At 52.1% G+C, this 15,687-nt stretch overlaps 1 protein-coding gene across 1 annotated transcript; it reads left to right on the top strand.

The window, feature by feature from the left end:
- Window positions 1-1,861: 1,861 nt before the first annotated feature.
- KLF16 (Kruppel like factor 16) lies at window positions 1,862-12,829 on the top strand. The gene is made up of 2 exons (XM_048498002.1): window positions 1,862-2,533; window positions 11,676-12,829. Exons 1-2 carry the CDS (start codon window positions 2,200-2,202, stop codon window positions 11,972-11,974), a joined length of 633 nt encoding a protein of 210 aa, XP_048353959.1. The 5' UTR covers window positions 1,862-2,199; the 3' UTR covers window positions 11,975-12,829.
- Window positions 12,830-15,687: the final 2,858 nt, after the last annotated feature.

The raw sequence follows: 15,687 nt of genomic DNA, 5'->3' as shown, positions 1-15,687 counted from the left end.
CAAACTCAAAAAAGAGAGAGAGAGAAATCACATTCTGGCGGCCATGGATCATTGTGAGTACAGACATATGTCAAGGTAAAGAGTCACCCCCAAGTACTTGGGTGCCAGGAATTTTTGCTTGTGTGAAACAAACTCCAGAAGAACACAAGGGTTTGTCTTCTGGAGGGGGGCTGCCGCCACCTACTGGAAGAAAGGTGAATCGCCGAACTTCTGTACAGGTTGTATCAGATTTCCAGCAACCAATTGAGGCCAGAGACACCAATTATTTTTAATTTCGTATTTATTTGAGAAGGGGGCCAGCTCTCAGCATGGTTTGCAATCTGTCTACCTCTGACAAGCTGGGGGCCGGCAGGGAATCAGGAATTAACCCCTCCCCATCTGCCCCCTCGAGAATCAAGCTGTTAAAGACCTGAGCCGGGGCCCCGATGAAGGCAGAAAAGCGAGGTATAAATCCTGTAGATAAATCAGCAAGTGCCCTCAAACTCCTATTCTCTGCCTCCTCTGCATTCAGCCCAGAATTGCCAGTTTAATTCCCCAGGATTTTCCTCAAAGGTGGGATCCAACCCGTTCTCACCACTTCTCTAGAAGTGGTTACTCATTTTTTCCGAGTGCCGAGAAGGGGTTACTAAAGCAACCTCCCTGCCCAACAGGGACTGGAGGTGCGTGTGTGCAGCGGCGCCATTGTTTGAATCCCACCACCATCAGAACCTGTTATTAAAATGTTTGGACCCCACCACTGATTTCCCACCCCCCATACGCACACACATATGTACATATGTACATACACACACACCTAGATATACATACGCACGTGCATATACAGACTTACGCACATACGCGCATAAATATAATGCTTACACACACGCATACATATACAGACTTACACATATACGTGCGTGCAAATAAACACACACTACACATATATGTGCGTGCATATACACACGCATATACAGACTTACACATAAACGCATGCACACGCACACACACATATACACAGACTTACATGTATACACACATACATATGCATACACACCCATATTTGTACCCAAGCATACACAAACACACATACATATAAATATAAGAAGAAGAGAAGAGTTTGGATTTATACCCCCCCTTTCTCTCCTGCCGGAAACTCAAAGGGGCTTACAATCTCCCTGCCCTTCCCCCCTCACAACAAACACCCTGTGAGGTAGGTGAGGCTGAGAGAGCTCCGAGAAGCTGTGACTAGCCCAAGGCCACCCAGCTGGCGTGTGTGGGAGTGCACAGGCTAATCTGAACTCCCCAGATAAGCCTCCACAGCTCAAGCGGCAGAGCGGAGAATCAAACCCGGTTCCTCCAGATTAGATAGATGAGCTCTTAACCTCCTACGCCACTGCTGCTCCTATACACACAGACTTACACATATACACATACATACATAGATTATACACAGATTATTATATATGCACGGAGCCGCTCTCATCCCGGTTTAGGCCGCGCAGGGGAGGATTATCAGGTCGAATAAAAGAACTAAATCCACATACAGATGTGCACAGGCATATGCATACCTATCAATACACACGTGCACTCACATCCACGTGTTCACCCATACGCGTCCGAACCCACACACGTTCATACACCCACAGCTATGGTGACATGCGGCCATCAAGTCAGGCGACCCCTACAGCGACCCCTGGCGGGCTTTTCAAGGCAAAAGACGTCACGGGATGGTTTGCCCCGGGTCTGCCCCGCGAATCCTAACCAGAGCCCTAGGGGGGCGGCGGCGGCGGCGGCGGCGGCGGCGCTTCCCTTCTCCCTCCCGGCTCGGGAAACCGGCGCCCGGTGGGTGGGTGCGTGCGCAGGGGTGGCGGTGGGGCAGCCCGGTGCCGCTCCCGCCTGGGTCAGCCGGCCAGTCCGTTCCCGGCCAGGACTCCTCGTGAGCAGAGCCGGGCGTCCGAGGCGCGCCACTCCCCTGCCGGCCGCGACCTCTGGGCTCCGCCCCGCCCTTCCCCGGCCCCTCCTTCCCCGGGATCCGACGTGCCGAGAGGTGGAGACTGGCTGGGGAGGAGGAGGAGGAGGAGGAGGAGGAGGGTCACCCGCCACTGGCCGACCTGGAGGCACCCCGGCGGGGCGGAGCCGTGCGCCAGGGCGCGGCACCCCCGTCCTCGCCTCCCAGCGCGGCCGGCCGGCGCGCCCCCGACGACGCCCAGGCCAGGCGGGATGTCGGGCTTGGACTACCTGGCGGCCGAGTGCCTGGTGTCCATCTCCAGCGGGGCCCTCGTCCACCCGCCCGCCCCCCCGGAAGACTGGACGCCGCGCCCCGGCTGCCGCTCGGCAGCGCTCCCCAACGGGCTGGGTCCGGCGCCGCTGCCCGGCGGAGGGGGCCCGCTGGCGGGCGGCTGCGCGGCTCTCCCGGAGAGGCCCCGGCGAGCCCCCGACGGCGCGCCCGGCCCGGCCGCCCCGTCGCCCAAGAGGCACCGGTGCCCTTTCCAAGACTGCGCCAAGATCTACGGCAAGTCGTCGCACCTGAAGGCGCATCTCCGGACGCACACCGGTAAGCGCGCCCCCCGCGCGACCCCCCACCCCACCCCACCCCCGGCCTCCCCCTTGGGGTGGGGGCGCTAACTCCCCCTTCGCTTGCCTGGCGAGGGCCCTGGCCTCAAAGACGCCGCTTCCCCGACCCCACGTGGCTGCTTGGAAAGCGAAAGTACTTTGCATGAAGGGCGGGGGGGGGGGAGGGAAGCCGTTCGTCCCGTGCCCCCGCCCCCGCCCACCACCCCAGGACAGGACAGATCCGTGCTCCTGCTCGACGCAAGGAGCCTCCACGTCGCGATGCAGTCTACCTCGGGCCAGGGAGAGCATTTTCCTTCCCATCCCCCTTGGGAGAGGCCGGTTTTGATCCAGACTTGCTGCGCGCGTGCGCTTGTATGGGGGGGGGGGTGTCCGTTTTTTCCCGTTCTCTCTCTCTTACTCTCTCCCCACCCCCCCGCTGGTTTCCTTGGAGACCTCGCCAGCCTGCCAATCCCGCCCCCGCCCGGCTTCTGGTGCCAGTCTGGAGATGCCCACGCGGGTGGGAGGTGTGGCCGTGCGCGGGATGGCCCCATTGGGTTGTGGCCACGTTGTTGGAGCTGGCGACGGGTGGTGGGGGGGGGGCGGGGAGAGGCATGCCTCGTGCCCGCCCCCGCCCTCTGATCTCCTTATGCGAAGTTAGGAGGTCACATCTGCAAAGGGGAGTGGTGTGGGTGTTAATACCATCTGTGGAGTGCCGCTCGCCAGCGATTGGATTATCTACGCCCAACTCGGGCACTGGAGATGTTCATGGACTACAATCCCCATCAGCCCCTGCTGGCATGGCCAATTGGCGATTGGATTATCTACGCCCAACTCTGGCACGGGAGATGCTCATGGACTACAATCCCCTTTAGCCCCTGCTGGCATGGCCAATTGGCTATGCTAGCAGGGGCTGATGGGAATTGTAGTCCATGAACATCTCCCGTGCCAGAGTCGGACACCCCTAATCTACCTACTAGTAGTGAAAAGCCCACTTTAAGAAGCAATAAAATGGACTCTAGATTAATTGGGGGGGGGGAAGGAAAAGCTCTGCCCAAGTTCCCCTCCTGACGTCTCCACTCCAACCTCACCGCTCCCCCCCCCCCCAAGTCACTGTTTGATGCTTTGGATGGGTAGGTTTGTTGTTGGCACAGATGTTTGGGGTGCAAGGAATAGGGAGGTTTCTGGCGGGCAGGGCAGGGCATTGGTGGATTGCGGGGGGGGGGGGCAACCATCTTTATGCTACCACGTGCCACCCGTAGCAAATTATGCGTTAGGGTTTACACCCGCTTGCAGACCCCTCGCAGAAATGCCAAGCCAAGAGATGTGCAGAGGTAGTTTGCCCATCGCTCGCCTCTGCGTAGCAGCCTTGGATTTTCTTGGTGGTCACTCATCCCGGTACTAACCAGGATCGAGCCTGCTTGGTTTTGTGGGTCGGGGCTGCAAACCTCTTACCTGCTCTGCATTTGGGTTGCTGGGATGACGCTGCAGCGCCTGCTCTGATTTCTTTACCGATAAATATAACGGGTGCAAAATAATGGGGGTTTTTCCCCTTTCTCTTCCCTATATTTACTTGCCGTCAGGAATTTAATCCCAACCCCCTTTTCTGCTTTCCCCTGAAATAAACATTTCTGTGTTTTAAAGCAGTTTCCAAAAGCTACGTAGTCCTGAGGAAATTTCTAGCGTGGGTCTCCGAGTTATGTTGAACAAAATAAAAAAATGTAATTTGTGTCTGTTCTTTGGCTGAAACGTTTCAAGGAATAAATTACAATAAATAAAACAAACTGGGGGCAACAGCTTCTGGCTGGGATGGCTTTCATTTTGCAACAGTACACACTCCTTTGTGACCTCATTGTACCCTTTTCAACAAAAAGAGTTAAGCAGAATTGTCACTTCCTCTGCCGCGTGCTGGGCCCTCTTTTGTTTTAGAACGTTACAGACGCATTCCCGTGTTTGGGTGGCAGCGATGAGGCACGGACCCAGTGGTGGGATCCAAAAATTTTAGTAACAGGTTCCCATGGTGGTGGGATTCAAACTGTGGCGTAGCGCCAACGGGGCTGGGCGGGGCACAACAGGGGCATGGCCAGGCATTCCGGGGCAGGGGATTCCTGGGCAGGGCTGTGGCAAGGAAGCAGCCACTGCGCCGGTCCTTGGGCGGGAAACGAATGCACGCAGGCGCAGGCTGGCACGCACGCCGATGCACCTCCTGCTAGACTGCGCGCTACTGCTGAGAGGAGGGGCGTAACTAAGGCAAAAATCACGTGGCAAAAATCACCAATTAGTAACCCCCTCTCGGCACACACAAATAATTAGTAACCTACTCTCGGGAACCTATGAGAACCTGCTGGATCCCACCTCTGCATGGACCCTCTTGCTTTCTGTAGCAAAGCCACCTGTGGAACACTCCGCCACAAAACCGATTCCATTGGATTTTCCCAACAACCTTGCGAAGTAGGCTAGTCAGACAGAGAGGGGCCCAACAGGCCTGGTGACTTTATGGCTTTTGTCCTCTTCCTGGTTCTCCTCCAATCCTTTACTCCTCCTCTTCCTGGTTCTCCTCCAATACCACCTTTTGTGATAAATATGTTGTGCTGGATTGTGGGTTGCAACACACAAACAGGGAGTTGAGGCTTACACGTCTTGATCCGGAAGTGCTGCTGTGTTTGGAGGGCTGGAAAACCCAATACATTGGCCTAGCGGTAAAACTGGGCAGGTCTTCTCAGGAGTAAGCCCTGGAATGTGCTGTCCTGTCTCAAGAAGCGTGCTTAAATTTAGCTCCGTTGCCGAGTGACATGTCAGGGAGCGGGGAGGGGAAATTCTGAACCTCTTATCGCATTTTTAGCCGTCTCCTGAGGTGCTCGGGACTTCGATGCATGCTTCCATTTAACCTCACAACAATCTTGCAAGGTGGGCTAGGCAAGGAGAGAACGGCAGGCTCCAAACCACGTAGGAAGTTCTAGGGTAGGTCGGGAATTTGAAAGACCCAGGAAGGCCCAACCCCGGTGGTGGGATCCAAAAATTTTAGTAACAGGTTCCCATGGTGGTGGGATTCAAACAGTGGCGTAGCGCCAATGGGCCTGGGCGGGGCACAGGGGGCGTGGCATTAATAATTTCTCTGTTACTATAACAAACTTACTGTAAAAAAAAAGTTCCTAATTTCCAGCTGGTATCTTTCTGTCCATAATTTAAACTCATAATAGCAAGTCCTATCGTCTACTGCCAACAGAAACAACTACTTCTCCTCTAATTGACTGCCTGTCAAATACTTAATACTTTCAAATACTTAATTTTGTTTCTAGAAATCAAAAGAAGGCCACTTTCCTTAAACCAGGAACTTTACCATATTTCTAAAACATGTTTTCAATACAGCCCAACAGGGAGAATTATCCCGTTTCCCACCTTCGCTAACCAGCCACATAGGAAGCAACAGGACTTTATGATTTTTGGACCTAATGGAATTTCTAGCGGAAAAGCAGACCCAATTAGGAACCCCCTCTCGGCACACACAAATAATTAGTAACCCACTCTTGGGAACTGGTGAGAACCTGCTGGATCCCACCTCTGCCCAACCCCCCTATGTCACAAGATTATTTTTCTCCGTTCCTGCATCTGGAGGAGAGAGAACTTCACTGCCACTCCTTTCTAAGTGGGAAAGTGAAATACCTGGGCCGGCCTGCCCAGGTTTCTAGTCCGCGGGGTGTTTTGTTGTCCAGAAAAGCTGTGATGTGGCTACTGGATGCAGGCATCCCATATAGTACAGCCTGGGGAATGCAGCCAGGTTTTTGACTTCCAAGGAAACGGGCGAAAGGAGATGGTAACGGAGCAAGCGCGGCTGGGCGGTGCCCTGGCAATGAATTTTTGTTGTGTGGAGCCCTGCAAAATGTCTTAGCTGCCTGGCATGTGCCCATGCCCTTAATCCCCTCGTAGGCGGAGGGTTGGGTTGGCAGCTGCCAGTCTTGTACACGCAGAGGCTGAAAATCTTGTTTGGGGGCGGCGGCGGCTGTTTACCTAGATTCCATCTTGTTTAAGCAGTGTGTTCTTCAAAACATCTGGACTCTGTGGGGTAGGGAGAGCTTTACAGTATGAGCGTTGCTTCCTCGTCCCCGATCTGTAGCTAACTGTGTTTCCGAGGCAAGGTTTTTAGACCTTTGTATGTGGTCATGCATTAGACCCAGTGGTGGGATCCAATTTTTTTAGTAACAGGTTCCCATGGTGGTGGGATTCAAACAGTGGCGTAGCGCCAATGGGGCTGGGCGGGGCACGACGGGGGCGTGGCCGGGCATTCTGGGGGCGGGGCATTAGTAATTTCTCTGTTACTGTAAAAACTCTTACTGTAAAAAAAAAGTTCCTAATTTCCAACTGGTATCTTTCTGTCCATAATTTAAACTCATTTTAGCAAGTCCTATCGTCTACTGCCAACAGAAACAGCTACTTCTCCTCTAATTGCCTGTCAAATACTTAATACTTTCAAATACTTACCGGTAATTTTGTTTCTAGAAATCAGAAGAAGGATACTTTCCTTCAACAAGGATCTTTACCATATTTCTAAAACATGTTTTCAGAACAGCCCAACAGGGAGAATTATCCCGTTTTCTACCTTCGCTAACCAGCCACATAGGAAAGAACAGGACTTGATGATTTTTGGACCTAATGGAATTTCTAACTGAAAAGCGGACCCAATTAGTAACCCCCTGTTGGCACACACAAATAATTAGTAACCCACTCTCGGGAACTGGTGAGAACCTGCTGGATCCCGCCTCTGACTAGACCGTGCAAGGGCTGGGTTCTCTTGTGATCCCGGCTGGATATTTCTGTAGTTGGAAGCGGTCTAGGGGTACCTCTCGAAGCTCAGGTAGGGGCGAGGAATGGGCCTGGAAGAGCATTGGATGCAGTGACACATTTAACAGAAGTCTTGGTGATTTTTCAAGGTGCTCGGTGGGGAAGTCGATTGCTGGCTTAGGGCGAGGCTTAGTATGGGCAGCAGGCTGGGTGCATTAGAAAGAGCAGATTCTTGCAGCCCTTGTGCCTATGCGGGAAAGCACAGACAGTTGATGAGTTCTAGAGAAAATCTGGCATGTGACACTGCACAGTGGCAGGCTGGGACGGGGGCACAGGAGCAGTCTACCTGAGCAGCAAGAATTTGGGATTTCTTGAAACTGCAGCTTTCATCCAACACTCCTGGTGACACTGAGAGGGAGAAGAAGAGAGTTTGGATTTATATCCCTCCTTTCTCTCCTGCAGGAGACTCAAAGTGGCTTACATACTCCTTTCCCTTCCCCCCACACAACAAACACCCTGTGAGGTAGGTGGGGCTGAGAGAGCTCCGAGAAGCTGTGACTAGCCCAAGGTCACCCAGCTGGCGTGTGTGGGAGTGCACAGGCTAATCTGAATTCCGCAGATCAGCCTCCACAGCTCAGGCGGCAGAGCTGGGAATCAAACCCGGTTCCTCCAGATTAGATACACGAGCTCTTAACCTCCTACGCCACTGAGTGTGTGAGCATAGAACTGGAACTCTTTCTTGGGCATAGAGAGGTTAAGCCACTGCATTTATATTTTGCAATGAGACAAAGTGTGAGGTTGGGAGATGGGAGGAAAAGGTACAGTTGGCGATATCAGAGAAAATGGCCCCCTTTATTTAGGAGTATAATGGTTCAAAAATAGAAAATATGAATTTAAAATATGGCATATGTGTGCATGGGGGTCTTATTCATGATGACCCTACTTACAAAACTAGTTGAAACTAGTTGAGAATTGAGAGAGGTGTCGGACTAACGCTGACGACCAGATGAAAGGGAAGCCCTTTGCATGATGCCCGATTCACTTGTGGAACTCCTGGCTACTGGATGGAGTGATGAGAGCCAGCGGGGTGTCGTAGACAGTGTGGCACATTAGGACCTCGGGGGACCCAGGTTGAAATCCCCACTTCTACTCTGGAAGCTCCCCGGGTACCGTAGGGCCCTTCAAGTCCCCCGTCTAGCGTACCTCGCAGGGTAGTTGTGATGGAGGAGGGGCGGACGGTGTTCTAATCCACTTGGCATCCTACCTCTGGAGAAAAGCAGGCTATAAACAAATGAATAAATGCACTGTGTCACTTGCCACGGTGGCTTTTCAAAGGGGATCTGGGCAGATGGAGGGAGGAGGAGGAGGAAGAGGAGAACTCTGCTGCTGGCTGCTTGCAACAACAGCTAAGTAGAGCCTCCATGTTTGGAGGCAGAGGACATCTGAACTCCAGGAGCCATCAGAAAGGGAGACGTGGGCCTCTGTGCTTCTACTGGATAGACGCTGAGGCATTGGGATACTTGGCGGCGTAGCCCTGTGATCAAACAGCCCCCCTCCCCATTTGCTTTAAAGGAGCAGCAGTGGCGTAGTGGTTAAGAGCCGGTGCGCTCTAATCTGGAGAACCGGGTTTGATTCCCCGCTCTGCCACTCGAGCTGTGGAGGCTTATCTGGGGAACTAGATTAGCCTGTGCACTCCCACACATGCCAGCTGGGTGACCTTGGGCGAGTCACAGCTCTGCGGAGCGCTCTCAGCCCCACCCACCTCGCAGGGTGTTTGTTGTGGAAAGGTGGGAAGGGAAAGGAGATTGTCAGCCCTTTTGAGTCTTCTTACAGGAGAGAAAAGGGGGGGGGGGTATAAATCCAAACTCTTCTTCTTCTTAAGCACCTGCACCCCAGTCAAATTCAGCATATATTTAAAAACATGTGGATATATTCAGCAAAATTCTGATTTTTCCTGCCAGGGATTGTCTGAAATGTTTATTTGTGTTTCTGCCTCTCCCCCCCCCCCCTCTCTCTCTCTCTCTCGTAGCCTTTGTGATTTCTTTTTGCGAGACAAAGGCTGGGCTCTGCCCGCCCCTCTCCAGATGGCACTGTCTCGTCCTGGCAAGATGAGAGGTCTGGAACGTCCCCCACGCATCTCTGGGGCCCTCCCTTGCCGCAGTTTCTTGGCAGCGAAGCTTTACGTCTTCATTATCAAGGGGGTGGGGGGAGCTGCTGTTTCGTGCTCGGCGTGGTCCCACTGGGAACCACTTCCCCCTTCCGTCATCAGGTGCGAGCGTTCACGAGAAAGGTCGCCGGCGCGATATGCCTCCTCAGTAGGAGATAGTTTGCCATGGCATGCAAACTCAGGCAAATTCAGCAGGATGTACCGGGTTGGGCTGTATTTCCCAAGTGGAATTAACAACACTTAATAACTCACTTTTCTTTCTTTTCAAAATCCTGCCCTGCCGCCCACGAGCTCAGTAATGCAGCTGTTAAAATTGCAGCAACCCAGAAGTTGATTCGAAAAAGAAAAGGATAACGCGTGTTGAGGCTGAGTGTTTATGAGTAATATAAAACGAAGGGATGCTTGTGTTGATGAGCAATATAATATGAGCAATACAATATGTTTATGAGTAATATAAAAAGAAGGGGTTACAGACTCAGTGCTACTCCATTGTTTTCTTCACAGTATTAATTACGATATTAATCACTTTTAAAGGTTATAGGCTGTGATCTCTCTATAGTTCATAATCACAAAATAAAGGAACATTTATCTGGAAATTCTGGCTGCTGTGGTTCGTTGTACGATTTGCCATTAATTACCTCTGTTGCCTGTTATTGCTTTTGGTTGTCGGTACATGATGCATATTATTACAAGTTATACTCTTGAATTATTACTGGATGTCTTCAACTATTATTTATGATTATGAACTATATAGTGGGGGCCCAAGCGGGGCCCAGCCACACGTTGCTGTGGCAATTGTCCTTCTCGTCACAGTCCGCAACCCACACAGATGTCCATGCAGGTCCAATGATCCGCAGCATAGCCTTTTGGGGTGGTCAAATGGAATCCCTCTTTCCCTGTTCAATTCACAGTGTTACATGGTGGTGTCTTGTTTTTTTTAGTATAAGGTAACCCTTTCCTTTCTACAACGGAACTGTCCAGAGTGCGAATCCCGCTGTCTATGAGGCTGGTTGACATGCACAGTCCTGGCTTGGGGAAGGCAGAACTGGGGCAAGGAGGCTATCCCAGTCAGGCAGCAGAGGCAGGGTGGTGAGGCGCTTAGATCGAGGCCAGCTCCCTGGGTTCTTAAAGGGCCACGTGCAAAAGAAGCGGAGCCAGTAGTGTTGGTTCGCCCCCACCCCGTGGATTTTCTTAGAAGAAAAAGGCAAACTCCAGCTCGCTTTTAGTAAAAGAGAGCTGTGGCGAATATGGGTGAGGAAGTGGGTAAGTGGTGGTTGGATGTGAGGGAGGGCAGAGTGAGGTGTGTGAGGATGAGCTGGATGTGTATGAGAGTATGTGTGTTGTGTGGTGGCAGTGGGTGAGGCACAGAGAGTGAAAGTTACCTGCGTGTGAAGGGTGTGTGTGTCTCACATGGCAAAGTGTGTATGTGTTTCACTTCCACTCGTATTACCTACCAGTGTTACCTATTTACTGTTTTCACTGCTCATCTCTGGCCATCTGCGTGAACATTGTAAGGGCATACCAACCCCTCAGGCCACAGACAGGCTGCACGAACATTCTAAGGGTGACAGTTAAACACAAACAGCTTCATGGCCTGGTACGCCAGGAAAAAGACGTTTTACCTGGCTCAGGTATGGACTTTCAGCAATTTGAAGGTCCGATTACCTGCCCGCAACAGGGAGGAACGTCATGTGAAAATTTGGGGGCAATCTGTCTAGCCGTTTCGGCGTTAGGGAGTGACTAACAAAGTCACTGTTTGCTTTTTATATATATAGATATGCATATATATATGTGTGTATATATGTATATATGTATATATATATAACCTTTGGTTATATATATATATATATAAAAACCTTTGGAAGAGAGTAATATTGTAAAGGAAACAATAAAGTTGAGCAAAGTCTGTGCATGGTGTGCAGATACGCATCAGACACCGAGGAGGAAGTGGCCAGGGCACAGCATGCAGAGATGCAGCAGACCACCTCCTTTCTGGGTAGAAACTTTTGCGCTCATTCATTTTCCTGGCACAGAGTTTGGAGATCTTATGAGATATATTACGGTGGGATGGCAGAGCCTGGGATCTGATCCTTGAAGGTCTCGGCCTTCTGGCTTGGTTGTTTGGCATTACAAGATAGACTGCCTCTGTTCATGAAAGTTCCACTTGGGTAAACTGTGATTCTTCTTTCCCCTTTTGCAGGTGAGAGGCCTTTCCCCTGCACCTGGCCCGGCTGCCAGAAGAGGTTTGCCCGCTCCGATGAGCTGGCCCGTCATCTGCGCACGCACACCGGAGAGAAGCGCTTCGCCTGCCCGCTCTGCGACAAGCGTTTCATGCGCAGCGACCACCTGACCAAGCACGCCCGGCGCCACCCTGCCTTCCAGCCGGGGATGGTCCGACGGCCCAACTGCCACAGCGCGTCCCCCAGCGACTCGGCTGCGAGCAGTCTGGCCGGGAGCCCTGCCCCAGACAGCCCCACCTCTGACAGCCCCGCCCCTTAAAAGGCTCGGGACGGAAACCCCGGCAGGCCTGGTGCTCTGTGCTTCTCGGAAAGATGCCATCCCAAACCTCAGAAGACGCCGGGTGGCCGTTCTGTGTGGTGAAACTTTGCAATCCAATAGTTCTCTCCCCCACCGTCGGTCTGGAGTTCCCACAACTGGGAGATGCCCCTCGGCTCCAGCTGCCGAGCCCAGTGGAATCCCCCAGATCTATGCAGTGACAGTGATAAGCATCTCAGCCAGATAGGATATTTCTAATCAATGCCCTTTGAATCTAGCATTCTCCCCCTGCATCAGAGCAGTTGCGTCTGTTCCCCCGGCATGAGAGACTCTGCGACTGGCATCCACGCTCCCATGAAGATTTTTAACCCGCCGTTTGCTGCCGCTCCCCGGTATTTGGGAACAGAAGGCCGCGGAGTCCAAGACCTGTCCTACCCAGCTATCCATTTCCACCCTAAACTGGAGCCTGCTGGAAAATTCAGTCCTTTGTTTTTTTCCCCCCTAGTGCCAAAGGTATTCTGCCCCTGAACATGGAGGATCCATTCTTCACTGTCATGGCCAGCCGCAATGGATGAGAGACAACAGCGCTACTTTTCCTGAATGGGGCAGATCCTTTTAAACGTAGGCCCCCCTGCATCCTTTCGCCGTGAATTCTATACATTGCTTAGATGTTGAACGGAGAAGGAATTTCAGACGTGAGGCTGTTTCAGCCGGGCCCTGGCTGTGTCTGGCGTGGTCAGACTCAGTTATACCGTTTCCTTCGCTTCCACCCCCCCCCCCCCCCCAAATTGCTCCCCCTTGGCTTACGTGGTTGCATCCCTCTCCTATTTTTCTGAACTTAATATAAGGATTAGTTGTTGTGGGTGTTCCGGGCTGTGTGGCCGTGGTCTGGTAGATCTTGTTCCTAACGTCTCGCCTGCATCTGTGGCCGGCATCTTCAGAGGTGTATCGCACACTGGACACAGTGTGTAACAGACTTCCCTCTGAAGATGCCGGCCACAGATGCAGGCGAAACGTTAGGAACGAGATCTACCAGACCACGGCCACACAGCCCGGAAAACTCACAACAAACAGTTGAATCCGGCTGTGAAAGCCTTCGACAATACATTAATTTAAGGATCCTGATATAATTCTCCTTTGGGGGGGGGGGGGGGAAGGCGTCTTCGTGGGTGTAGTCGATTTCTGCCCCTAGGGGTATAACTTAGTGGTACCAATCCTAAGTTAACTGATGCTGTTTGTAAATAATATTTCCGCCCCCCTGGCTTGAACCTTACCTTGGAAGAGAGATATTGGGGCAGTTTTACAGGTGCGGTGGCTGTTGATTTTTTTTTCAAAATAATCTGTTTATTTTTATTAAAGTGTAAAATCAAGCGAATTGCAGAAGAGGGGTGGATTTCCCATTCACCTTCTTCTGGCGGTAGATCTCCAGGGAATTAATGCTTTTGCAAAGTGGAAACGGGAATCAAATTGGAAGGGGGGGGGGTTATACTGGGGAGAAAAATTAAACAGAAAAACAAAGCCTCGTCTGCTTACAAGAGTTCCTGACTATAGAGTTCCTAGAGATTCCTAGAGTTACCCAGAAGTGGCGTGGGTCGCTCTAGGAATTGTCAGGAACTCTATGGTCAGACCCTCTTGCAAGTAGGTGAGGCTTAATTTTTTCCCTTTATTTCTTTTAAATTTTTGTGCTGGGAGACTGCCTCCCCAATTTTCCCACCAGTCAATTTTGGGAGGTCAGTTGGGGTTGAGTGGCTTGAAGCAACGTAAAGGGAGTTGCACTAGAAAAAGGGAGCTACCCCACCTCCTGCCACAGAACGTCTTTGACCCCCTCTCCTATGTTGTTCCTTCACATTGGTGAAATTGAAGAAACAGCTCATGGTACAAACTGGCAAAAATCTCCTTCCCGGCTTCAGCTGTTACCCCATAGAGCACAGGTGTCAAACTCGTGGCCCTCCAGATGCTAGGGACTACAGCTCCCATCATCCCCTGCCAGCATGAAGCTGGCAGGGGTCGATGGGAACTGTAGTCCATAACATCTGGAGGGCCGCGAGTTTGACACCTACGCCATAGAATGTGAGGTTGTTGGCTCCGCCTTTTGGAATATAGAGGGAATGGGTGTGGCTAGGTTGTAGCCAATCAGAAGGGAACTAGTTTTCCTTGAAGCACATCAAAGCACTTTTTACTCAAGGGGCAACCCAGGACAAATCAGGGATTCCTTTTTTAAACAAACTCAATTTGGATGTTTCGGAGTGATGGGGGAGACCCCAAAGACATGCCCAATTTCCGGAAAGCTGGTGCTTAGAAGTTAGGGCTCTGTTGTGGGTGTGGGTCGTTGTGGCCTCTTTGTGGCTGTCTGCTTTTGGAAATGTCAGGAGTGCGTGCATATGATGACCGCTCACAGACAATTTCACATGATTGCAATAGGTGGAATCTTTTGTTAAAAAAAAAATCAGCGGGGTCACCGGCTGGGGAGAGTTCCTGCCAGCCAGATCCATGGTTGCTTGCTCCGCGCAGGAAGTGATTGGATAACACAGGAAGTATTGGACGACCAAAATGTCCCGGGGACAGTCGAATTAGCTGGGGCTGTCTTAAGGGAACCTAATAAACTCTGGGGTTTCAAACCTATCAACTCTCCCTGAAATGTGTAGCCGAATGCCCCAGGTCTAGTATGCTGCGGTATCCCCATGCCAGGACGGATTTGAGTTTGAGACCAGGGATTTTGGAACGTGGGCCATGATTGGGGGATCACGAGATACTTTAAAGCACAGGTGTCAAACTCGCGGCCCTCCAGGTGTTGTGGACTACAGTTCCCATCATCCCCTGCCAGCATCATGCTGGGAACTGTAGTCCCTAACATCTGGAGGGCCGCGAGTTTGACACCTGTGCTTTAAAGGCACACTTGACCCAGAAACACAAGTCATGGGGAGAGGAAAGAAAGATTTTGGGGAGCACGGGAATTTTTGGGAAAATTCTATAAAAAAATAAGACTTTCAGCCCTGTTGGGGAGGGAGTGTCGAATCTGCTGGGGGCAGCGGCACAGGGCTTTGCGCTCCTCGGGGCACTTGCCCTGGCGGAGGGGCAAATCTGAGGGCAGTCACCACGGTGCTCCACGACGGTGGGATATGGTGCCGGATGCCGGTATGCCCTGTGCCCCCACTGCCGGTATTCTGGGGCCTGTCTGGAGGTGTGACCAGGGGAGGAGCCAATGTTCCAGCCTTTGGCCCAATCACATGAGAGGGCGAGGCACCAGCCATGGGGGCTTTCTGGTGGCGGGGAGACTTTGTTTCCTTTTAAGCCTCCCGCGCATTGCCAGGAAATTTGGGGGGTGGGCCAACATGGCTGCAGCTGGATACCCAGCCCATTGGAGGGGACAGTTATCAAAACTTTTTTCAACTGCTTCAAGACCATCACAGGCACTTTTCATAATTGTAGCCGCTTCCGCACGGGGTTTTTTCCCCCCGTTTCGTGTGCAGCACAGAAAACCCCTGTGTTTCAGGGGAACGATCGGGTGCAATTCGTCATGCTTCCAGGCGTTTCTCAGTTGGGCTGGAGAGAAACAGATGATATATTTTTTTGTTTTGAAACGGGAGGGATGGATGGGCGGGGGGGTTGATGTGTGGCAATTGCCCATCTGGACTGTCACCCGGTTGCCACTGCGGGAAGCAGGTAGAGCTAAGCTCTTTCATAATGGTGCATGGCAGTGCATCCCCCCCCCTCAC

The sequence above is a fragment of the Sphaerodactylus townsendi genome, linkage group LG05 (assembly GCF_021028975.2).
Source record: "Sphaerodactylus townsendi isolate TG3544 linkage group LG05, MPM_Stown_v2.3, whole genome shotgun sequence".
NCBI classification, from domain to species: domain Eukaryota; kingdom Metazoa; phylum Chordata; class Lepidosauria; order Squamata; family Sphaerodactylidae; genus Sphaerodactylus; species Sphaerodactylus townsendi.
This window is presented reverse-complemented; position numbering and strand designations above follow the sequence as displayed.